The sequence below is a fragment of the Triturus cristatus genome, chromosome 3_1 (assembly GCF_964204655.1).
Source record: "Triturus cristatus chromosome 3_1, aTriCri1.1, whole genome shotgun sequence".
NCBI lineage: Eukaryota > Metazoa > Chordata > Amphibia > Caudata > Salamandridae > Triturus > Triturus cristatus.
The window spans coordinates 798,764,883-798,790,285 of record NC_140583.1 but is presented as its reverse complement, the minus strand read 5'-3'; the positions used below and the strand labels follow the sequence as shown (position 1 = coordinate 798,790,285).

General features: G+C 45.7%; 1 protein-coding gene across 4 annotated transcripts in view; it reads right to left on the bottom strand.

Moving 5' to 3' along the window:
* The window catches only part of ASB18 (ankyrin repeat and SOCS box containing 18), a 350,641-nt gene that overhangs the window by 301,909 nt on the left and 23,329 nt on the right, over window positions 1–25,403 (bottom strand). The window contains exon 1 of one of the 4 annotated variants that reach the window (XM_085645098.1): window positions 13,888–14,143. The exons of the other annotated variants lie outside the window; for them this stretch is intronic. Within the exon in view, the coding sequence (XP_085501224.1) occupies window positions 13,888–14,128 (241 nt within the window). The 5' untranslated portion in view covers window positions 14,129–14,143. Of the gene's footprint in view, window positions 1–13,887; window positions 14,144–25,403 lie in introns of those variants that run through there. 4 annotated transcript variants of the gene reach the window in all.

Sequence of the window (25,403 nt, the reverse complement as noted above, 5' to 3'; positions counted from 1 at the left end):
GTAATGCGTTACTCCTGCAAGACCCAGAGAGCTAATGAGGGAGTGCTGGGTCACTCCTGCAAGACCTTCACCTCCTTTCCTGGGTTCCACGGGACCTGGATTTTTTTTTAAAGCTCTGCTCATATGAAGGGGTACTTCCATTTAAACTTTAAGTCTAGACGCTTTCTCACAGGCCCAAAAGACAAAGATGCCTTGAAGTATTTCATGAAATGTTTACGTTTTTAGGTGTTACACATGTTCTCTCCATTCTCTGCTGGTTTTCTTTTGTATTGTGAAATTCGTTCGGGATTGTGCAAAAACAATGGCATCTGGAGAAGAGACTAGAGAATAAATACCACTTGGCAGAAGAAGAGGAGAGTGGAAAAACCCACACACCACATCCCAATCAATTGTCTAGAACGTCTTAAAAATTCCACTGGGAGAAAAAAAAATTCAGTCAAGGTGGTCAACTGCACCCAATGCAATCGCCAGTTTTCCAGAGGTACAGGAAAAAATATGTTTCCTGTATCTCTGGGATGTTGAAACATCTGAAGCCATGGCACACCTGTCAGCTCAATGCCGTGAAGAGCAAACGTCAGGAGGACGAAGAAGCCTCCGTATCAAGTGCTCTACTCCACGGTGTGCAGCTTGGGGACACTACTCCTGCTGAAGCTGCAAGCAACCTGACCCACAACTTGAACCCATATTACAGTAGAACTGAAGTGTACTGCATGGATTGCGGAAGATTGTTCTCTGCTGGAGAGCAGCTCACCCAACCCCGAGACCAGTGCATTACTGCTCACCAGCAAGTCTGCAAAAAATATTTTTTTTCCAAAATGCTGCAATTTATATTGCAATGTTTCTTTTTTGCTATAAATTCAATCCCAAAACATTTAAAAATACAAGAGTTAAGAGCAATTGAAAAAAACAAAAAAGTATCCTTTTGAGAATCACCTTTCCTAGTTCAAAGAGAAAAAAGAACTGTTGATGTTGTTTGTCATGTCTGTCTATTAATCTTAAGGTTAGGGTTGGCTGCAGAGCCTTCGACTAGACTCTGCAAAAATCCCCAGATGGGAAGCCAACTCACCCCTCCGCACACAGCCTAAGGCTGTGCGCAGCCGCAGGTTGGCTCCAGGACCTAGCCTGAGGTCAGGTCCTGCACCCATTCTCCTGAACATTAAACCCAGCTATGCACTGCCGTGCCCATGCACAGTGGAGGGGTGGTTGAGTGCAGGTCTTGGCCTGTGACCAGGCCATGTGCTGGCCCCACCATGCATCTAGGCCCTGCACCCAACCCAATGCAGGTGTCAAGCCTCCTGTTGACTTCCTTCCTAACCGACCAGTGATACTTTCACACATTTTAAATATTTTTTTTGCTAAATTTAATTTTTTTGGTGCTGTACTGCGATACTCCCGCAGTACTTCCACACAAGCTTCACATCCATAGTACTGCGGGACCATGCAAGCATCATCCATTGAAGCATTACCACACCAGGGGGCTGCGCTGGGTTCTGTTGGAGTACCGCAGTAACAGTAGCACCATTTTTTTTTCAAGTGCCAGGGGGTTAGAGTAGCCCTACCCTGCCCCATTGTATGTTTTTTTAACAAATTAAAGACAGGGGAACAAGTCCATGTAGCCTGCAATGGTGGCCATACCAGTTTTCTCCAAGTTACAACCAGCAAATCAGAATGTTCAGTACCGTGGGACTGGTACTGAACCCATGGTACCAAAAAGGCAGATGAGAGAAAAAGCTCTTTGGCCAATCAGAGGCCCTTATGGTTTTAAATTACGATACCGCAGGTCTCCCGCCGGACTCCTGCGGGACCAGTCTTCCAAAGAACCCTATAATTTTTACCCCATTCATAATCACCCTGTGTACCTCATTAAATGTGATTTTTTCAAAAACTTCTGAACAAATTTACGAGAAATAATGATAAAACATGCCTTCTGAGTAAAGTTCAACGTTTTTGCCAAATTTGGTATATTTCCGTTCAGCTATTTATTCTGTATCTCTTCTCAAACTTTTCTATGGGAATTAAAATGGACAAACAAAGTTTTGGGACCCCCTCCCCCTTGTTCTTGGCCCCCTCCTGGTGGCTCTTCCCAAAACATTAATGAAAGCAACTAGAGTAGATTATTTTTTGGGGGGGAAAGTTTCAAGAAGATTCATGAAATGGTGCCAAAATTACTAGTGAAACAAGAAAGGCTCTTCCTCTGGAAACTGACCTAACTATAACTACTGGTAATATACAAGTCACACTGGTTTAAACATAGTTTATATACTGTGGGTCCATCATGGAAGGGTTTGGCTGATCCGTGAAGAGGGTGAGAAGAAAATAGGGGTCTTATTAGTGCTTTCTCAATGAACTTCTACTTTAAAAAAAAACATCCTTCTATCTACTTCAAGGCCATTGTATCTTTCAATGCCAGCTGGTGACCTTTAAAAGTAGGGGGCATAAAAGTTCGGGGTGAGTGCTTGGTGGCGAGTAGCCCGATTGCCATAAGGGGGCTGGGGGACCCGGGAACATTTTGAAAATAAGAGTGGGCAAATGGTGCATTTTCAAGCAAATTTTAGAAAGCAAGGTTAATAAAGCAACTGTGAAAGTGCAGTTATGACATCAATAAAGAGATTTCATATGATAATGACGAAGGTAGCTGCTTATTCACTATAACCAGGTGCTGACAGATAGTGAGAACCATCACATCTTCATTTCATGCAGAGAAGAGGTGCCTTACAGGAGAGCTGCTCTACTCACCGGCCCTTCTCAGAAGGGACATGGCACCTTTCTCTACCCTACAGCGTACACAACCAACCCTAAATGCACATTTTGAGCAATGAGGTTAGAGGTGACATGTTTAATGTTCAAAAGTCATTGGCACCTGAGTAACATTCTAAGTGTTTATTTTATCTGTACAGCTGCTGCAACCATTGAGATCAGCATCGTGCTAGCTGAGCTTCTAGTAAATGGAAAACTGGGATACATTCCTCATAACAGCCCCGACCCACGTGTTTTAGTCCAATTTTCAAGGGACAAACAGAAGTGGAGGGCACACACACACACTTCGACTGAGAAAAGTCACACAAGGAAAGTGTGGTGTGGCCAAGATCGCAAGCATGGTGAAGTGGGGTACTGGGGATTGGACGCAAGCCTTCAGGGTCTGGAGCCAACATTCTTGACCACACATGAAATCATCTATTGAGCTGGTCTGGGGACTGTATACATGCACGTGTCTCCCTCACAGGCAGCTCTGGCCATGGGCTTGAAGACGGAGAGGAGCCCCAAAGAAAGTTTACCTTGAGCTCTGCCAAGATCAACAGCAAAGGGTCGCCTGAGGGAGCAGTAAGCACAAAGGGGATGAAAAATCCCCTTACCCTGGCGGTGTCATCACCACACACGTGCAGTATTTTGCCCTCTACTATTATTTGTGTTTTTTGTCAAAACTATTTTAAAAAATGTGTACAAAGCATCTTCTGGAACTTGAGTATCAGCACAGAACCTGACATGTGAGACTATGTGCACTATGATATGCACCTCGTGCCCTTGAGTTACGCGCTATTTTCTCCGTTTGAGGTCTACGTGTTTTTTAAAAAAACATAGAAAGCGTATCGCCAGAAAAAATTGGATACGTTCACATCAGAGTGCACATATAAAGAGAAGGCAGCTGGACTTTAGGGACTGTGTGCGGAAATTTCGAGGCACCCATTCTGAAGCATGAGTGACAACTCTCCTTTGTACGGTGACACAGACCCCCATCGCTGACGCAATGAGAAGCATATCGTGTGAATGCCTAGATGAGGGGCTTGTCCAGAACAGCAAATGGCCAGGTGCCTGACACTTACTTATCCACAGCGGCCTTGCAAAAGCACCGGACTGTCTCAGAATATCCATGCGTTCCCCTATATTTCGGTCTACGTCTGGGACCCAGAACACACAGAGAGTTCGAGAACCTAAAGACCCAGTGGCTTCATCAGAAGCACTGATCGGCCAGCAGAAACAACACAGGCCTAAGAAGGTATGCAGCACTACCCCCTTTTGTATGTAGCAATAGGTAGCGCATATAGCTGAGCCCCGAGGCACAGATTCTAGTGTAATCACATGGACCACTTTTAAATAATTCACTCAGGCACTGTTGTTGTTTGGCCTGTTCTGATCATGGGATTGTGTTGTGTGCAGTACCCCTTGAACGCCCGCCTCAACCTCACAATGCCTGCTACTCTGTTCATTGTTTTCCCAGTCAGTAAGTGCCTGCACAATGAACGGTAGAGGCAGAAGTCACTGTGCCTGAGCTCCCAGATGGTACACGTCAGCCTGCGCCAGGTGCCTGCATCTCAGGGCCCCACCTCGGCAAGGTGAATCACTCTCATTCACACACGGCACAGTCTGCCACCCTTCCATTGGCTGGGCTGCTCACTCCCTGTCTCTCAGACACGCCTAGGGTGAACAAGGGGGAGTGGGCAGTGGGGAGAAGAAACCCAATCTTTGTATTTTTAGCCTGGGCTGCGCTAAAAGGTAAGGCCCAGTGAGGTACACACAGGTAAACATAGCGCTAGTGTGACCAGAATCTCAAAAGAAAAAACAGACCATAGACATAGAAGCAGAACTACAGTTTGCTGCAACCATCGACATAAAAGTAGGACTATTGTCAGCTGTCATAGACATAGAAAAAGGACTACAATGGCAGCCTCCTCCACAAACACACATGAATAATTACAGACAACAAATGAGAGGTCTTTTATTGGCAGTAAACTTAGCTCCATTTTAACAGACTTTGCCTCAACATTTGCTATAGCTGGTTACCACCCTTGCCTTGAAACTCCAAGTATGTATTCTTATTAAACAAAGGAGCATACATTGTATTGTATTGTATTGTAATTGCCCTTCTATATCGCTTACTACCCCTGACGAGGCGTCAAAGCGCTTTTTCGGCGAGTAGCCCGCTACTCCGGAACCCATAAGGGATTAGTGTTGAATTAGTACAGTGAAATATGAAAGCAATTTAAGTGGTGGATAGGTTAGTCAATTATTTGGATTCTGAAGGATAGGCGAGGGAATAAGGTTTATATTTATATAGCGCTTGTTACCCCTGATGGGGTGTTGAAGCCCTTTTTTGGTGAGTAGCACGCTACTTCGGAACCCATAAAGGATTAGTGTTGAAAATTAGTATAGTGAAATATGAAAGTAATTTGAGTGGTGGATGTGTTATTCAGTTATTTGGATAGAGAGAGGTAGCAGCGAGATAGAAGAGGGAAAAAAGGTTTGCATTGATATAGTGCTTGCTACCCCTAATGGGGTTTTGAAGCACTTTTTTGGCGAGTAGCACACTACTCTGGAATCCATAAGTATGCATACAGTATGCAGTATGCTGTTTGTGGAATACTCCTCCTAATAAACCACCCCCTACATTCAGCACAGTTGACTGAAAAGCAAATAATTTTTGCTTCAATAAAAAAAGCTCACATTTCCAAGATTTTATTGATTGAAGAATTATATACACAGGGTAAAAATCCATAATGTAGGAAAAGACTGAAAGACAGTGAAGCATGTGTAAAAAGTGATAGCTGGAATGCTTGAATTAATCTCATTCACTGGCAATTACTAAGAGCCACATTCCAGTCCATCATTATTTTGCACACCATGCCACCTCAGTTTGGAGTTGGACCCAGCCACATGCAAATCAGTGTGTCACTAGAACCAAGCTATATCTGGCTTTTGAGCCCTATCTAGGGCGAAACCAATCCTGGGTTGCTTGTGCTCTGGTTCGGGGAGGACATAGTCTGGCAGGCCGGCTGGATTATTCCCATTGGAAAAGGGTCAAAAACTCCCATCCATCACTTTTTGTGTAGTATAAGTAAACACATTGACCATGATATCCCTTTTCATATTAAAGAGAGATTCCTGCATATGAAGGAAGACTGGAAGAGTTGCGACTGTCACAAAGGCAAATAGACATCCCAAGTGTTCCTGAGCTTGAAGGCGACTGCCTGATCTTTATAAAGGCACCAGAGCTCCCTCAAAATGGGTCCAGTTTCCCTATGTGCCTGTGGAATGAACATAGTTTTCTGTTGGGCTTCTATCATGCAGTGATGTACACGTGTGCTGGATTGAGATGTCTTTAATGTCCTGACCAGCCAATTCACAGTGCATGGCATATAAACAACTACTGATAACGTAGAAATAATATACTGATGAAGAACCCTTGAGTGATGGAACTTAAACAGCATAAATACATACATTTAGAACACATCTACATGCTGTGCATATTTAAACTTGTGAGCCAGTGGCAGGTGATTGCATCTGATAGTAAAGTGATGGGCGCTTTGGGTTAAGCATCTTCAAGACTTAGAAGGCGAGTTTATAAAAATGTTTGAAAACCAGATGGTAAAAACGGACTCAGAGCTGCATTGTATATTTTCTGTTCTGTGTGTCAAAGTACGATAAAGGTGCAAAACCTTCAGGACGGAACAAGTTCCTTGAGAACGTTTTGGATGAGAGACCAGCCCCCCACCACCAAGCAAGCAAGCCCCATAACACCTCAAGAGTCCATCCGAGGAGTTTCTAACAGTTTCTTTTTCGCTACAGTGGACCCTCCATAAATTCATCCTCCGTCACCTCTACAACTGTAACATTTACCTCCTTCCCTCAGTCACTCACAAACCCAGTCCCTCTGTCACACTTACCTCCTGCTCATTACTCACTCGCACGCACCTTTGACATATGCCCATGACTCTTTAAACAAATGGCCAGTATTATTTGGGGATGAGTGGAAATAAAGAGAAAATGTCCCATAGGCATTTGAATGCTCAAGCTGGAGCCTTGTGCTGGCTTGCTGCTTGGAGGACAAGTCTTGTGTGGCTGCCGAAGGATCCGATTCCTGGATGGAGCAGCTCTGATGCAGAGGCTGGGCCCTGACTTGCTGGTGCTTTTAGGGCTGGGGAAGGGTCAAGCAGGAGGATTCCACTCCAGGCCCCTTTCAGTTTTGGCAGCTGTTTGATTCTGATGTATTTTGCACGCTCCGTAAAAGGGCAGAGCAGGGTTACACCGGTGGCTGGCTGGATCTTGCTGCCGGTGGTGACCTGTGATGAGCAGAGCAGGGTCGGGCTGGTCACTGGTGGTTCAAAGACACTCTTGTCCCGATGGCTGGTGCAAGGACGATGTTCCTGCGTCATAGGAAGGAAGGGAAATCCAGAGAGAAAATGTCTCTCTTTAAAGGATTTCTCTTCCAGCTACAATGATCACCCATGCAACCTCACGCTGTAACTTTTCCAGCAGTGAAAAGAGAGTATGCACACATCTAGTTTACACCAGTGCGTACACTCAACCCAGACACTACTGGAAAACCGGGATATTTCTTTAAATGACCCAGGCACTACCCAAAAACCGGGACATTTCTTCAATTTGGAGAAAAGTGTCGGGACGCCAGGACACTTCTCCGAAAACCGGGCACGTCCTGGGAAATCCGGGACGTCTGGTCACCCTACATAGTGCTTAACACGGTGATTCGCAGTGAGTAGAACTCACCAGGCCACGGCCTCAAAGAAGTTCCACCGTGAAACACACACAACACAGAGGGACTCTGATTCACAGTCCAGACAATCCTATGTGACGTTGCCTCCCCCAGGTGAGGTGTGAATGGAAGTTGTGACCAGCTCTGCCCGGCCTCCAGTCCCACCCGCGACTCCTGAGCCAATGTAGATGCTGGTCCCTTGCTGTTAAACAGCATGAGAGAGCAGCACAAGGATTGGCTCAGTCAGGCCCTGCCATGGCTCCTTAGGAGACTTGGGGGCTGTGCTGTAATCCTCCGGGCTCTTACATTGCACAGGTAGGCGAGGGTATATGCAAGAATGTTGGGCTGATCGGAGCAAGGTACCCGTCCAACCTGACATGCTCACTTCACCCCATGCAGGCTGGCATCTGAACCTGTCTGTCACAAGATCTCCCCAACCCCTCACGTCCGCTTGTCAGGCTGTAAGGGCAAACCTTGCCAGGCCATGGCCTGCGCACTGTAGCTAAAAAACACTAAAACAAATGTGCTGAATTGCTGCAATAGTAAACATTTATTATTGAGCCAGTGGGCAACAAAATAAACAGGGAGGCAACGCTCACATGCCCCAATATTCCAACCGCCACTGGGTGACTACTGGGTGTGGGGGGGGGGGGTGCATTATGTGTAGTATTATAGCTCCCTGATGAGGCTATAATGATTGCTAAAGGCCATCTTCCTAAAACATAGGTCTGAACCCGTGGCAAGGGCATATAACAAGGGAGCGGCCTTTCTTTAACAACAGTATAGCCAGAAGCAGGAGGGTTGCAACGCTATTAAAGCAGACAAGCCAGCACACTTCTAGACACCTACTCTCACACAGGTTGATGGACCCACCTAAAGGGGGAAATGATCAACGTTACTAGTCTGAGAGTGCTCTCAGACACCCTGCAATGAAAGGCAGTTTTGAGTAATTTGCAGAGCTATTATCAATCTGATTAGCATCGTGCAGTAGCATACCAGCACTCCAACGCTGCAAAGCTTCATCAATGCACCTATCCTGATTAGCACGGTTCTCTGACTGGACTTGTGCCAACCCCAGAAGAGCTTTAACAAAGCTGCTCTTTCTCGATCCCCCCCCCCCCCCCACGGAGGTCTTATAGTGTGCACCCACCTGGAGATGGAGAATTTCCATGCTCTTTCTATCTTGAGCACACTTTAAGATAGTCTTCTGGACTTAAATAAGAATATAAATCAGGGGATGTGATAAGGCTAATAGACTTTGCTGTCAACCCTTGGGGAAGTTGGTCTGCTGTGTGTTGGGAGGGTGTAGTTAAGGGCTAGTAGCAAGAGGATACAAGCCATGTGACATTTAGACAGGGCTACTGTAATTAGGCAATTGTGCTCCTGTGCCATATTTCGTGTAGTTACTAATTTGCCACATCTGCCACATGATGAATTATCTTCTGAATAATGTGCAGGTTTCAAAAAAATATTTTGTTTCTAGCACAAACAGATCACAAGTTACTAAAAAGGCTGCCAAGTGAAGCGTACAGTGGCAGACCATTAACTGCTCAGTAAAAAAATAACCTTTACTTTGCTGATTGGTGCGTTTAGGTGGTAAACTGATACTAATGAGGTGAAACCTCGACCTAAACCCTGGTAACATTGTAAAAACAAGCATTGGCAAAGTCAATAGGGCTCAGCAATGCCCGAGCTATTGGCCATGTCAATGTAAATGTTTTTAGCCATGTTGTCTAGTAACACATCTGCTGTTCAGTATGGCTGAAAGTCACTCAAAGCCCAGAATCACAGGATGTTGAGTCGACGCCGAGTCTCTTGGCCCCCCACGTTGAGTTTACTGACCTGCACTCCTAACACAAGAAAGCACTATGACGTGGCCTGCGCTGGCCGCATCATATGGTTTTTTCCAGACATGCTGTACAGCATTGTTAAAAACAATAGGCAAAGCCAATAGGACCAAAATGAGAGGTCTACTGGCTTTACCAATGCTTGTTTTGTGTGGTTTTAGAGGCATCCCAGGCAGTGCTCGACACAAAGCCCTGCCCTCTCCAGTGACCAAGCCCTCCAATACCCCAGCCCTCCTCACATGCTGAAAAGTCTTTGAAGTCGATAGATCTGAGATATGCCCCGTTTGTAATACGACAATAAGAGACCTAAACTGGTTTGGATGGTATGCATTTGTTACCATTGCATCCACCACACATGATTTTCCTCAGACTCAGAAGCAGTCATGGCCAACGTTTGTATTTGAACCCGTAAATTAAGGCCACCCTTAGTAATGGGTGCCCTTTGTGCACAGCTATGGGTCCTATGGAACCTGTGCTCTTGAGAGCGATAAAAATAAAATGGCACCCACCGTTGCCAAGTACATTTTGGGGAAAGCTTGGCGTTTGGAAGGCCAGATCTGATATGCAGTTGGGCTGCATGTTATGGAATGAAAAAGGAAAATAAATTTGGGGGATAGATTAGGCAGCTGAGAGTAAGGCGGGTACAACGTGTCAACAAAATGGTAACAGCTTCAGAGAGGAAACTGACCAATAAACCTCAGTCTTAAACTCAGGGCTTTAAGTGGGCCCAGTCCCACAGGTTCTCAGACCCGGTAGTATTTATTAACAGCCATTGAAATGGGTCCCTATCGGGCGTTATATACATGTCTTTAACTTAACAGTTAAAAACATTGATCGATTTCTTAACAAGTAATGTAAAAAATGTCAAAGTAATCCATGTCAGAGATTTACTTCCTATTTATATTTCAGGTTTACCTACTCTTTTGCATTCCTTGAGTGTTTACTGTTTCCAGGATGTTGTGTTTCTGTAGTTTTTGGTGTCGCCCATTACTCTTCTAGAGTGCATATTTTAAACTGAGTGGCCTACAAGTGTTTATAAAGGGCCACAGTTGAGAGCTCTGGCACTGTGGCTGAAGGCAATGCGAGTTTCTCACAGTGCCTGTCAATGGGCCAGAGAGGTTTTCAGAACATATGCTCATCCAGTCCTTGGCGTCTAACCAGAGCGCACAAAGCAATGGCCATGTATTTCAGATGCAACTGTGGTTCTGTGTGTGAAGGAGGTTCACACAGTTGTCAAAATATTGACATGGTGAAAGTAAAAGAAAATGCAGTGGTCACGGGGGGGGGGGGGTGTTGTGTGTTTGGGACTGGTGAATTGAAGGAGATGCGTGGAAGTGCATTCAGAAGAGAGTGAAAAGAAGGTGCTGAAGAGAAAAGAGATGAGGTGTATCATATGAAAATGGACAAGATGTGGAGAGTAAAAAGATGCACATGCTCATCACAGAGTGAACATAATAGGCAGTGGCAGCCGCTAGCAGAGGATATCAGTGGGGCAACACAGGAGACAAAAAGAACATAAAAACAACATTTGCCTGACGTCCGCTGCCTCTTCATATCTGATGCTGCTCACACAGGCTCCCAGACTCCCCTGCGCCAATCTAGACGTTAATCCAGACGTGACTGACTGCGTCATCAGCTTCTGTTTTTTCATTCCTTTTTTTGCCTGGCTGCACAGAGATGCAGTACAGCATTGCTAAAAACAATCGGCCAAGCCAATAGATCCGAAATAAGAGGCCTATTGGCTTTACTAATGCTTGTTTTTGTGTGATGTAGAGGCACCTCAGGCAGTGCTCGACACAAAGCTCTGCCCCCGCCAGTGACCCACCCCTTCAATACCCATCCCCTCCTAACTTGGTGAAGTCTTCTGAAGTCGATAGATCTGAGATATGCCCCCGTGTGTAATACAAAATGAAGAGACCTAAACTGGCTTGGATGGTATGGACTTGTTAGCCGTGCATCCACCACACGTGATTTTACTCAGACTCCGAAGCAATCATGACCAACGTTTTCTATTCGAACCTGTAAATCGAGGCCACCCTTACTAAGGGGCGTCTACTGTGTACAGCTAAGGGTCCTATGGAAACTGCGCTCCTTAGGGTGTTAGAATAAAATGGCACCCACCGTTGTCAGGTACATTTTGGGGGAAAGCTTGGCATTTGCAAGGCCAGGTCCGACATGCAGTTGGGCTGCATGTAATGGCTGAAAAAAAACATAACTTTGGTGGCTAGATTAGGCATCCGAGAGTACGGTGGGTACAACGTGTCAACAAAATGGTAACAGTTTCAAAGACGACACTGACCAATAAACCTACACCTCAGTCTTAAACTCAGGGCTTTAAGTGGGCCCAGTCTCTCAGGGTCTCAGACCCAGTAGTAATTAATACCAAATATTGAAATGGGTCGCTTTTGGGCCCTATATACATGTATTTAACTTAACAGGCAAAAACATTGATCGATTTCTAAACAATTAATGTAATAAACGTCAAAGTAACCCATGTTAGCGATTTAGTTCCTGTTTATATTTCTGATTTACCTACTCTTTTGCATTCCTTGAGTGTTTGCTATTTCCAGGATCTTGTGTTTCTGTATTTTTTATTGTAGCATATTACTCTTCTAGAGTGCGCACTTTAAACCGAGTGGCCTCCAAGTGTTTATAACGGGCCATAATTGAGAGCTCTGGAGTTGTGGCTGAAGGCAGTGCGAGTTTCTCACACTGCCTGTCAATGTCAGAGAGGTTTTCAGAATATATGCTCATCCAGTCCTTGGCATCTATGCAGAGCGCACAGAGCAATGGCCATGTATTTAAGCTGCAATTCTGGTTCTGTGTGTCAAGGAGGTACACGCAGTTGTCAAAATATTGATATGGTGAAAGAAAATGCAGGTTACAGGTGGGGGGTGTGTTGTATGTTGTATGTTTGGGTGTACGTGAATCAAAGGAGATGCGAGGAAGTGCATTCAAAAGAGAGTGAAAAGAGGTTGCTGTAGAGAAAAGAGATGAGGTGTAAGATATGTAGATGGACAAGATGTGGAGAGTAAAGGGGTGCACATGCCCATCAGAGTGAACATAATAGGCAGTGGCGGCTGCTAGCAATGGTTTTTGGTGAGCCAGCATGGGGGACAAAACAAACATAGAATTAAAACTTACCTACAGCCTGACGTCTGCCACCTCGCCGCCTCTTCAGATCCGACAATGCTCACACAAGCTCCCAGACTTCATTGCGCCAATCCAGACGCTACTCTCATGCTGGTATTACCAAGCACGAGAGAAGCGTAGGGATTGGGTGAAGCAGGCTGGTTCTGCACTCCATCAGGAACTGGAGCCTGTGTTCCTGAGCCCTGCTGATATCTACAAGCAACAGCCTGGAGATATGCAAGTGCGCATGTCGGTTTGGCAGTCCTAAGATGGTCGGCCAAACCAACATGAGCACATGCAGTGGCCTGAGCCCACCACTCCTCCTGCTGCTGAAGGCCCCAACCTCAAGACTGGGCTGCGGCTCTAGAGTAAAATAAAATTATAGTAAAGCAGTTTCATTAATTGCCTTATCATTTTATTTTACATGCGCCTGCTGGTTCCAGCAGAGAGGCAACACTTCTCTGCCATAACGGAGGAGCCGCCCCTGATAACACAAATGATTGAGACACTCTGAAGGCCACTACCCCTTTCACAGGCCTCATTATGGTTTTGTTCAAAGTCTCATAACTTCAGTAGCAAAACACTTTCAATATTATTTATAACAAAATCATTGTTATAACGCATTTATTTTAAACAGCTAACAACCAGTGACAAAGCCAAAAGTCCTATCTGGTTTTAGGTGTATGTCAGTTGTGTTATATATCAGGATGCAATAACAGAAAGTTCAGAGGCACCAAAATACTGGTCGGTTGGAACACCATGGAAATCACAGGAATGAGGGGCCAGATTTATTATGCACTTGGATGTCCTTGCGTATCATCATGCAAGTCATCGCAAGTGCTTTTTTGACATTTATAACACTACACAAATTGATATTTACTTGGCCTTACTTTTCACCTGTACAGTAACGCGAGGCAGCTCTTTCTTGCATTATCCTATAATCCTGCGCAAAAAACTGGCACCATGGTGCAAGAGTGCCTTCGTTGGCGCTAGGCAGCCACAAGTGCCTCAGTGCAATGCGAAAGCAGAACAGCGCCATATCTTTGTAAATATAGGGCAGTTCAGCTCTCTCCCCTTCAAGCAATGCTTAATGCAGTGCAGCGTCTCAACTTGCCTTGCTGCGCTGTGTTGCGTGTACTGTTAGCAAATCTAGGCCTTAGTTTACATCTTTAAGCCACGCCCCTTTTAGTGGTCTCCCACTTTTAACATCCCACTTAAAGCCCTGCTTAAACAGTACCATCTTTGATAGTCCACTGCTGAGAATCACATACAGTTCGGTCTCTTCCTGCAGCACCCTTGCTGTCCTGGCACTGATATCACTGGCAAATCTGCCATCCGCATGCACTGCACCCTTTCTTGTTCTAGCTTTGTGACCCCCGCACATACGGTTTACTTTACAAGTGTGCAGCCTTTCTGTGCTACCTGCCGGTCCAAATGTGGCTGGTCTGGTCGGGCGCCACTCCAGCTCATTCGTGCTGATTTCGAAGGTCACGTTGAGGTGTTCGCTGTAATTCCCGGCTAGAGCCTCGATAAACCGTAGATCCCCCGTCTCTAGCGCTGCGTGGAACGTGTCCACCATGGTCCCGGCTCTCTGCGGACTACCCGGCGCCGCCACCTGCAGAACATGCAGCTTCTCATTGTCGCTGGAGGTCAGAGCTTCCATTACAGACTGCCCTCTGGAATGACTAAATCCAGGGCACGGCTCTATTAAATGCGGTCAGACCTGGCCGTGGTCCCTTATTACAACAAGCGATAATCTCAGCCACTTGCGAGTCTGTTGTTGTACTATTCTCGGCCGCTGCGGGCAGGGGTCAGGTGACGGGTTACCGTAGGTAGCAAACAGGGCATGTATGCAAACATGAGAGCGGACTGATATAAGCGCCAGCGGAATGCTTGGCCCACGATTAAATGTGAACATTATTCAGTCAAGGTTACTGCTGGCGGGGCTGGCCACGTAGGCCGCACTGGGGCTTCGGGGTCCCGTGACCTGTGCCTTGCGGGCGAGCTCTATTCCCTTTATACCTGTGACTGACTTACCTGATCTTGAACTTGATGTACTGGAGGTCAAAGGGCACTGTCATGGCAGCATGAACGTGTTACTACGTCGCATCCGTTCCCTTAATTTTTCTGTGTTTCATACTATGCGTAAAGTTTCCACGGACAAAACGTGCCACAATTGGCAGGATAATAAAAACGAAGTACGCGCTTTACCAGGCGGTTAAAAAGTACGTGTTTTACGTCTTTTCTCGAGGGGGCTCAAACTTGCTTTACCGAGGGGGAGGGGTTGGGGTCGCCTGCCTGCAACTTTTTCTCCACAGCACTGACGATGCCCACCGTAAATGATGTGTCTCAGACAGACTGCAATCCATGATGTCGTCCAATGTCGTGCCTTTGGACTGGAGCATCTCAGTGTCAGAAAGATAAAACAATTCTTCCGCCTTCACCATCCAGGGAGGAAGTTGCAATTTCAATGTTAGCCCATGTTGCTGCTCCATTTTACATGATACATGCGAGACCTGCCAGGCAGGAGACAGCAGTGTGCAGATAGAATATGCATACAATTGATTCATTTAAATGAAAGCCTTCCGGCAACATGGACGATGGTGTGAGGTATAGGCATGTGTAGAAGAAAAGAAAGAATCTATAAAAGCAAAATAAGTAAATAATAGAGACCAACATAATCAGCAGCGGAAGTTCTGATTGGTATCAGCGATCAGGCGCTAAATGTCAGTGAAAGATCAGAGAAATTGGAGCATCCAGAGAAAGACAAACAGTAGTATAATATCATGGGGCTATAGAAATTATAAAGAAGGGGCCAGATCACCCACAGAGCAGAGAGAAGGGTGGGCTGTGAAAAGCGAAGCATCAGAGGAATCCAATTATAAAAAGTACTGGGAGAGTCTATTTGGACAGGTAAGTGACAGGGCATAGATATCAGAAGAGTGATGTGGCTGAATTTCTTGCATCCACAAACGGAGCAAGCAGCCACACGCAGCACAACTGTAACATGACGTGTATTTGTAAAGCACATGTCCACCCAAGGGTATCTTGGTGCTGAATAACAGATGTTTATTGTTGCCCAACGGTACTCATTTATCAACCTCAGACAAATTAAAGGCCTGGCAGGATTTGAACCTGTGACCATGAGGCTGAACAAAGGCAGTGAAGTGAAGGCATTAGTCTACTAAGCCACCAGATCCTGTAAGGGAGGTGATATGAACTTTTGGTAAACCATAGTGAATTCCCATAACCCAGCCTAGATAGAAAAAGTGCCTGACCAAAGGTCTTGTTGACTTGTTCAGTAATAAACTGCTCAATACACCAAAGCTATCTTCAGCTCCTGGCCATAGCAATGAGCTGTTTATGGTAGCTTAAGTTTGTTGTCAAGGATAAAACTTGAGGATTCAGCATTATCCACACTGGCACATTTACAAGTCAGCAAAATACACGAATAGATTATCAATTGTAAAAACGCAGGTTTGATTTTATTCTAAGAGATTAACAGAAACAGTTTTTGATGGGTTGAACTTTAAGTGATGATTAAATATCCATCTTTAGATGTTGTCCAAAATGATGGAGAGCAGAGTAATGTCAGTAGGAGAAGTATCTCAAGCTAGATCTGGGTACTGCTGTTAGCATATTGATGAAAAAGTGTCATATAATTCCTAAAGATTGCCCTGAGTGGCTCCAAATAAAGATTAAACAGCGTCAGTGATAATATGGAGCCTTGAATAACCTCTTGTTACATACTCACATGGCTTAGATAAAGACTTCTGGATTTGATTAGACACGTTTGAGGAGACCCAGTTTAGCACTGCCTCTTCAGTGGCCATTAGTTCTTTCAGGGTGTTGTTGATTAGAGACACTGTTCAAGGCAGCAGATAGTTTGGAAGCCCTTAGCCGAGTCGAGTTGGAGGGAGATTGACCCCATGGTTTCTCCAGTCTTCTCTGAAAGTTTATTCTCTACACAGGTCTTTATTGAACCAAGAAGCACTAGGCTTTAGCACTTTCTTCATTCGTTTTTGGAGTAAGGCAGGCTTCAAGAACTTCAGGCATTTGTTGTAATTAACTTTGGAGATATTGATGCCTTGTTTAATTTTAAACGGGGGAAGATCTGCCTAAGCCTTACTCGCAAGTGCATTCATTTCTATATTCTTGATGGTGAAAAATAAAATAGCCTTTTTCTGTTGTCCAAACGTTTCGCAGCAAGCAAAGGCTAAAGTGAAAAGATCAGAACATGATTGGATGAATTAATGAGGGTGGGGCCACCAGGCGTCAGTATGGAGTCAATCACAATGACCAGGTCAATTATGGAGCCTTTCTGCAATTAATGAGGATGGGGTTACCAGGGGTCAGTATGGAGTCCATCGCATTGACCAGGTCAATTATTGAGCCTTTTTGTGCAGGTTTTTTTGCAATGTTAGAGAAGCTCATTTTAATGAAGGCGCAAGGACAGCAGATTAATCACTGTGTCATAAGTGTCACCCCGGAGCTGAGGGATGTCTCAGAGGAAAATCTTGGATTTAAATGATCAGATGATTTGTAATATTCTACATGCACTCATCAATAAATGTTTTATCACCTGGAGAGTAGTAAATGGCATTTACCCTGCTGAATTATTGAGCATCAAAACTTCCTGAGATAAGTACTGAAAGGAGAGGTATTGATCAGCGGGAAGTTTTCTACAATGAGTTGTATGCTTATGGATAACTGCTACTCCACCGCCATGTCCATATCTATGTTCTATGATTGTAGTGTAGTGCAAACCTAGCCAAAATGGCTATGCTGTTCAGGCTCCAAGGCAAGGATACAGGTTAATGTCTATGAGTGCATTTTTTTTTTACAGAGTTTTATATAGCGCAAACTTGACCCAAATCGGGTATCAGAGCTTTTTACATAGCACCAATTGCATTACATGAGTACACATTCATTTTTGTTAGGCATGGGGAGATTAAGTGATTTGCCCAGAATCACAGGATATTCAGCGTCATTGCCGAGACTTGAACCCAGTTCCCCAGATTCAAGGTCAACCACCCTAGCCGGTATCCTTTAGAGAGGTGAGTCTTCAAGTCATTCCTAATTTGGAGCAGCGTTATGGTGGTCCTGATGCATACTGGACTGTTGATCCATATCCTGAGTGCATAGAAGGAAAAGGCCTGTTGCCTTCCTTTTTACACTTCTTGGTCTGTCTGCCCTCATGGTCACAACGGAGAATGGATTAATGTGGCAGAAGAAGGAGAACAGGAACATTATGGGAAACATCTTTGCACCAGATTTTTGTAAGAATTTGGACACCTAGGTCAACAGTGGTATCAGATATTTCCAACCATTGGTTTACGGTCGATCAGCGGTTATGCAGTAGACAACAAAAAGAAGAGGAGATGCCTATGGAGAAGGGAGTAACTAGCGGTTAAACAAGTACCTGAACAAGGTTTACTATGTTCAGCCTTCTTAGGCAAGGAAAAGTATGAGATGGTCTGTGGTGACTGAAAGTGATAATGGGCAAGTCCCTGACATGAAACATATTAGTCTCCCTCTTGATTGCCCCAGAGCCATACAACCTGCTTCAAATGCGACCTTAATCCTAAAGATACCCTTCTGTAAAATATTTTTTGACAGGAAATAGTCATTCCGAATGTTCATTCCAAAGATACTGTACTTTTAGTTTTTCTGCATAGGCTTTATCAGTCCCAACTAGTCTAAGGGTAAACAAGTGCCCTTAGGGCATTGGAAAGTTTAGTCACAACCTGAAGTTTTGAGATATAGCCCTACATAGAGTCAGTGTCCAAGGAACACCATAAACTGTCAACCATGACTGGTCAGTTCTGTGCCACTGGCCACTAAAGTCCTGCTGATAGCCCAAATCCTTACACGCGGAAGACCAGTGATCATTTTTTTAAAAAAAGACTAGTAACCCCACTGCTTCAGACTTTGTCAGTTACAGACATACCTTGAATAGCCCTCTTCTGCCTGCCAGGTACTATTTTTCACAGCCAGTAGGATCAGTCAGATTTTGAACAGGAATTACCATTCTCCCTGCCCAGTTTTGAATGGGACTCATCATACCGTTTGCCAGGCTTTGCATATTAATGTTCAGTTTATATGTCAGGCTTTGCTTGCTTTTTCTACAGGATTGGCAAGTTTGTCTGCCAGGATTGGCACAGAACAGGTCTCTCTAAATCTTCAGCAAAGGTCATTCTGATTTTGCACAGCACTGTTAAAAGAAGGTTTTTGTTGTTAAAACACATCAACCATGTTGTTGTCAGCTAACTAGGACTAAGCCTTGCAAATATGTTGGAGGGCTAAAGTGTATTACATGACCTACTCTGCATTTGCGTGGTGGTGCTGATATATAACCGTCTTAGAGTCCCCTACAAGCACCAACTGGACACATTGGAAGGGCAATGCAATCTGGTGGCACAACTGGATGGGAAGGATGTGACATTCATTAATGTATATGCCCCAAATGTAGATCAGTGTGCATTTTAGTATAGTCTAGCTCTGGTGTTGGCAAGGGTGCTCCGTTACTCCCTGGTGGTTTTTTTTGATAAACAGATTTTATTGGTTTTAAACCACAAAGGTGGTAAGATTAAACAGTTGACACATATGCATCACGATACAGTAGAAAGAGCAGCTATTACACAAGTCAGCGACTCTCAAGTAGTACATTATAATTATGAAAAGCACCAACCAAAATTCTATACCAATTATACTGTTAAACAAATTGACCTAGCTATTTCCCCCACACCCACCCATGTTTGTGGGGGCACCCTCTGCCCTCATAGACCATCTATTCCTGTTGTGCACATCAGTCTACTCCTTGCTGCCACCCAGACAGGGTGGAAGGCGCAGGGGTATTCCATCCGGAAGTAATATCCCGTTTGGCAACCAGGAGGACCGTCCCCTGAAACCATTGTTCAATTCTCATGCTCTCAGAGCCCTCAAACACATCAAGTACTATCAGCAAGGGGGAGAGATGAACCACCCACCCAAGGACATGAGATAGGTCCCAGATCACAATGTTCGCTTACCTCGTAACCACAGAGCAGGACCATACCATATGATAAAAATTCACTGGCTCCATTCCACAGCGGGGGCATGAGGGGCTAAAACATAGGCCTGCCCAATGCATTGAGCCAGGGAGAGATAGGTGTAGTAAACCTGAACATCCCCGCCGTAGCCACGAATATGCCTCCTTTTCACGCATGCCCTCACCTCGCATTCAATTACAATGTGGTCGTTACAACGAGCGCATTGTAACAACACATACCATTACCCCTGCAATTTGGAACAACGACTATTCCAACTCCAGTCTGTGCAGACAGTAGTGAAGGTGTTGGATTTTAAATCCAACACCTTCTCCCCCCTCTACAAGTCGTTGTTTCTACTTGTGGGGTAATGGTATGCGTTGTTACAACTCGGTCGTTGTAGCGACCGCGTTGTAATTGCATGCTGGGTGACGGCTTCGTTGTGAGGGCTTACCGTAGCCACATCACCGGTCACCTTAGAGACCTCCACTGGCTCCCAGTCAACAAAAGAATCACCTACAAGCTCTTTACACACGCCTACAAAGCCCTCCATGACGACGGAACTGCATACCTCAACCATCGCCTCTTCTACACACCCACCAGACACCTTCGCCCGCTCATCTGACCCTTGCCACCATTTGATGGATCCGCAAGACCTCAGCTAGAGGAATATCCTTCTCCTACCTTGCTCCAAAGACCTGGTATACCCTGCCGCTACACCTCAGACAATCAACATCACTGCCTTAATTCAGGAAGGACCTCAAGACCTGTCTCTTCGATTGAGCCTCAGTGCCTTCGACAGACCAGCAGTGCCCCCCCTACAGCCCCTTGAGACCCTTATGGTTGAGAAGTCGTGCTTTAAAAGCACTCTGATTGATTGATTATAAAGGTGATCGGTTTTGAACCATCCGCAATCAGGAAGAGTTAGTAAGCTCTCAAGGGGCCATCAGGGCGTCTCACCAGTCTTCATCTTCAATGGGGTCCAGTCAACCTTCCCACCGGGTCTTAAGATGATGTAGCGTACTGAGTGAATGAATTATCAAGATAAGGTAAACCTGATAGATTCCACCGTGACCAAGGTTTTGCATAAGGTGTTTGGCTTCAAGGGGACTAAACTCCGGCAAAGTTTCAGGTGCCCGGGCATGATTGTATAGAGCGTGTTGGAGTTGAAGATATTTATAGAATTGGGTATTTGCCAGGGCGTAGGTGAACTGAAGGTCTTGAAAGGAACGTGTGTGCGTCCCCGACCAGATGCCCCCCAGTCCTTAAAACTCTGAAGCATTGCCACTTCTCTCAACCAGGTGCCATTCCAAAGGGGTGTCTGCTGTGTGAGCTTGGCTTCTCATTGCACATGTCTAAGCACAGCTTTCCAGGCATCATTCTAGTTACTTGAGGCATGGAGGTAGGGATTGCAGAGCCATTGAGCAGGGTCTGTAGGCAAGGAAAACCCAACAGGGACAGTTCTAGTCAGCAAGCAGGGTCAGATCACCCCCTATTAAACCAATCGTGAATAGCAAGGAGATGAGAAGACAAGTAATAAAGATAAGGATTGGTCATCCCTAGGCCCCCATCACAGGGACCCCGTTGACAGTGCGTGAAAGCAAGGCAGGGTTGCGATCTATGCCACAGAGAAGTTGTGGCTATCACGTCCCGAGCTCGGAACCACGTCCATAGCAGGTGGAGCGGTAAATTCTGAAAAATATACAGTAACTGTGGGAGAATCATACTTTTGTAGAAATCTATACGTCCCATAACATTTAAGGTAAGTGATTGCCATTTAAGCAGATCAGATTTGGCCTTACGGATTAGGGATTAGAGATTGAGGATCCAGGTGAGTTCCTGATGTAAAGTAACCCAGACACCTAAATATTTGAAACTGAGCCTACGAAGAGGGATGTTTGTCTGCTAGTCAAAGCAATCTCTAGATGAGGCCAGGGTGACCAGTATGGTATGAGAGTGGTTCATCTTAGACCTGAAGCTCCCTCAAAGCATTTCAGCAAATGAAGACAGCAGGGACCACCCGTGGCAGGGTCTGCAAGGTATAAAAGGATGTTGTCCGCACACAGAGCTATGGGATCCTCCTGGTCATCACTTCAATTACATCCCTGAAACTGGGCATCTGTATGGATGAGTCGAGCCAAAGGCTATTTGCAATCACAAAGAGGAGGGGGGATAGACAGCCCCGTCTAGTCCCTGGCTCTATGGGTAAAGATGTGGAAAGGACCCTGTTGATCTGGACTCAAGCTGTAGAATTGGAATAGAGAGCGCAGACCACCCGACGAAATTGAGGTCTGACGCTGGCCTGGGTCAGCACTAGTTTAAGGTAATCCCAGTTCACCGTATCAAAGGCCTTTTCAAAATCAATGAATAAGGCAAGATCATGTGGCAAGCTGTGACGGTGAGCCATAGCTACATGGAGTCATCAGAGGCAATGCCTCGTACTATGATTCGGCATAAAGTTGCATTGATCCAAGTGGGTCAACGTAGCAAGGACTTGCTTGAGCTGGGTAGCCAGCATAGTGGCAAAGATTTTGACCTCTCCATTAGGGAGTTGTTAGAAATGGGGGTATCTAGTTGGCAGAGGTAGGTACCTTTGACCAAGTAGGGGCCCTTGCTTCTTGTCAGGGTAACGGTGCTACTCTCCTAAAATAACCCCTGCTCACCCACTTGGTAGCTTGGCACGAGCAGGCAGCCTTACCTCAGAGGCAGTGTGTAAAGCATTTGTGAACACATACAGTAATACAGTGAAAACACTACAAATGGACACCACACCAGTTTAGAAAAATAAGTAATCTTTATCTAGCTTTAACACAAGACCAAACGACAAAAATCCACAATACAGTATTCAAAAATATGACTTTCAAATGGTAGAAATAGCTTAGTTCAATGTAGATGGTAAATGCAACACTTTACTCTCAAAGTACCTTGGATGCGTAACGCAATATAAACAAAAAGGGGCACAGGGAAGGCGATGCGTCAGTTCCTTGCTCCGGGGGAGGCGATGCGTCTGTTCCTTACCAGAGAGCAGGGGATGTGTCTGTTTCTTACTGTGTCCTGGTTACGATGCGACAAGATGGCGCCTCGATGCGATGCGACAATCCGGTGCGAAGGGACAAGATGGTGTCTTTGATGCAATGCGACAACTTGGATACGATAAGTGCACACCCAACAGCCGTGCAGCAAAATCGGTGGTTTCATGAGCTGCGACAGGCCCTGCGATGCGCTTCTCCGGTGATGCGACGGTGACCTCTGCAGCGGAGACATGCTTCTCCGGCGATGCAACACGCTTCCTCGGCGATGCGACGGCAAACAGCTATGGTGGCGGCACGCTTCTTCGGCGATGCAACGGCAACAGCTGCGACACGCTTTTTTCTCGTTGCATCGTGCTTCCAGCTCCCGGTTCCAAGAGACACACAGTCTCTAGAGGTCCTAAAACAACAGCAGGCACCTCTCTGCAGGTAGAATTCCCAGCAAGGAAATTCAGGGGAGCTGCTGGTGAAGTCTTTGTGTCCCTGAGACTTCAGAACAGGAGGCAAGCTCAGCTTTCAAGCCCTTGGAGATCATCCTCAAGATGATAAAGTACACACAAAGTTCCTTTTCTCCTTTCCTTGGAAATAACTAACCACTGCAGCCCAACCCCAAACAGTAAGCAGTGCAGGGCAAGTCTCCTCCTTCAGCTTCCTTGGTTTCTCTCCTTGGCAAAGGTTTGTCTTGATTCCCAGAAATGATCTAAAGTTCTGGGATCTGGGCCCCTCTTTTTATACACATAATTTCTTTGTTCTCTGAAGGCAGAGAGTGTCTGTACCCAGCCTAAACCAGTTCTGTCCTCCTTGGTGCAGCTTCCTGGCAGGAGGTGGAGACAGCATTGTTGAAAGCAGACCTGGCCCAGGTAGCTGAAAAGAAATCTCCTCCCCCACTCTCTATTCAATGTAGGCTCAGGCAAGTGAAAAGAAATCTCCTCCTCCTACTCTCTATTCAACCCAGGTCCGATTGAGCCCAGCCCTGACTCATCAGACTGCTGGAGCCAAAGCCCTCTCCAGCCCCCTGTCACCCACAAACCAGACATGTAATACACAAACCTAGCAGAGGCATACTGGATGGTTTAGGCAAGAAAATACCTACTTTCTAAAAGTGGTATTTTCAAACACAGAATGTAAAAATCACCCACAGTAAAATATGTATTTTAACATTCTGAGTTCAGGCATACTAAACTCGTTTTTCTACCCTGTTCCTTGGGTCAGTTAGGATTATAAGATGTTATAATCAAACAGCCCATTCTGGCCTATGGGAACAGGTAGCCTTGCAATAGTGAAAAACGAAATTGGCAGTAATTCACTATCAGGACATGCCACACACACCAGGGCATGTCCTACCTTTCACATACAATGCGACCTACCCATAGGTGTTCCCGTGGCCTACCTTATGGGTGACTAACATGTAGAAAAGGGAAGATTTAGGGACTGGCAAGTGGGTGCACTTGCCAAGTCGACATGGCAGTCCCAGACTCCCCACAGGCTCTGCAATGACAGGCCTGAGACATATTTTACAAGCCGTTTCTTTGGGTGGCACAATCAGTGCTGCAAGCACACCAGCCACATTTGATTTTCAGGCCCTGGGCACTCATGGTGCACTGTACTAGGGTCTGACAAGTAAATCAAATAAGCCAATCATGGAGTCACTAATCCACTACAGCAATTTACAACAGGGAGCACATGCACTTTGGCACTGAACAGCAGTGGCAAAGTGTGCAAAGCATCTAGACCAGCAAAACATAGCAAAAACAGAGGAGGCAACAGCGAAAAAATGGAAGGGAGACCCACGCCAATGGTGCCAGGTCTAACAGGAGTGATATCGGACAGTAGTCCTATCATGATGAGGAGGGAAGTTGTGTCTTAGTGATCAACACTAATGGCCTTGTCCAGATCTGGAGGAAAGGTGCAGGTGTGACGCACTTCTTTTGTAAAGAGCCAGGAGTGTCTCGCAGAATGTAGTATAGTATTACATGGAGAAATCATCTGGTCCAGCTATTTTCTCCTGCGCCATTCCAAACAACGCTTCCCCTACCTCTGCAGCTGTACAGGGTTCATCAAGCATGAGAGTTTCAGCTTGGGAGAAGCTAGGAAGAGGGACAACATAAAGAAAGTGCGCAGGAACAAACATGTCCCCCCCCTCCCCTTTGGGGCCGTGTACAAGTTTTTATAATAGCGGGCAAACGCTTGTGCAGTCTTAGAAGGAGTATGACATGGGCGACCATTTTCATTGAGAATTTCAGGTATAATTCTATTCTCCTGCTGACGGCAGACCAACCAATATAACTGCTTCCCATTTTTGTCTCCCCACCATAGATTTTGGCTGTTGTGTCCCTCCAGAAAGGTTTGGCGGCATCAAGGGAATGATGACGGATCTTCTCGTGAAGGAGACCCAGCTGCTGGGAAATGTTCTCTTGGGGATCAGGCGCTAGGTGTCGCTCCAAGTGAAGGGCACGCACTTCTAGTTGGATAACATGAGAGGAGCGAGAACGCTCCTGGGCCCTAATACGCCCCTAAGCAAAGCCCAGTATGGTTACTTTACTAGCAGCCCACTGGGAGCCAACCTTCTCTACCGATCCCTCATTACTGCGCAAGTGTTTGAATGAAGGCCTTGTCCTGTAGATACCAGGCATTAAGATGCCACCTAGGGTGCTAGTTAGACATGGGGGATCCAAGATGAAGGAGTAGTGGGGAATTGTCCGAAATCTCCAGAAGTACTATTTGGATTTGCGAGAGAACTCAGCAATCAGTAGCAGGTAAAAAGACTAAGTCTATCAGTGAGGGGGTGTGGTAGGCTGCTGAAGTATGCGTAAATTGACAAAGTCTCACATGTCACATCCTCCAAGCGTGACAGAGGCCGAGACTGGGGGTCCAGTCCGTA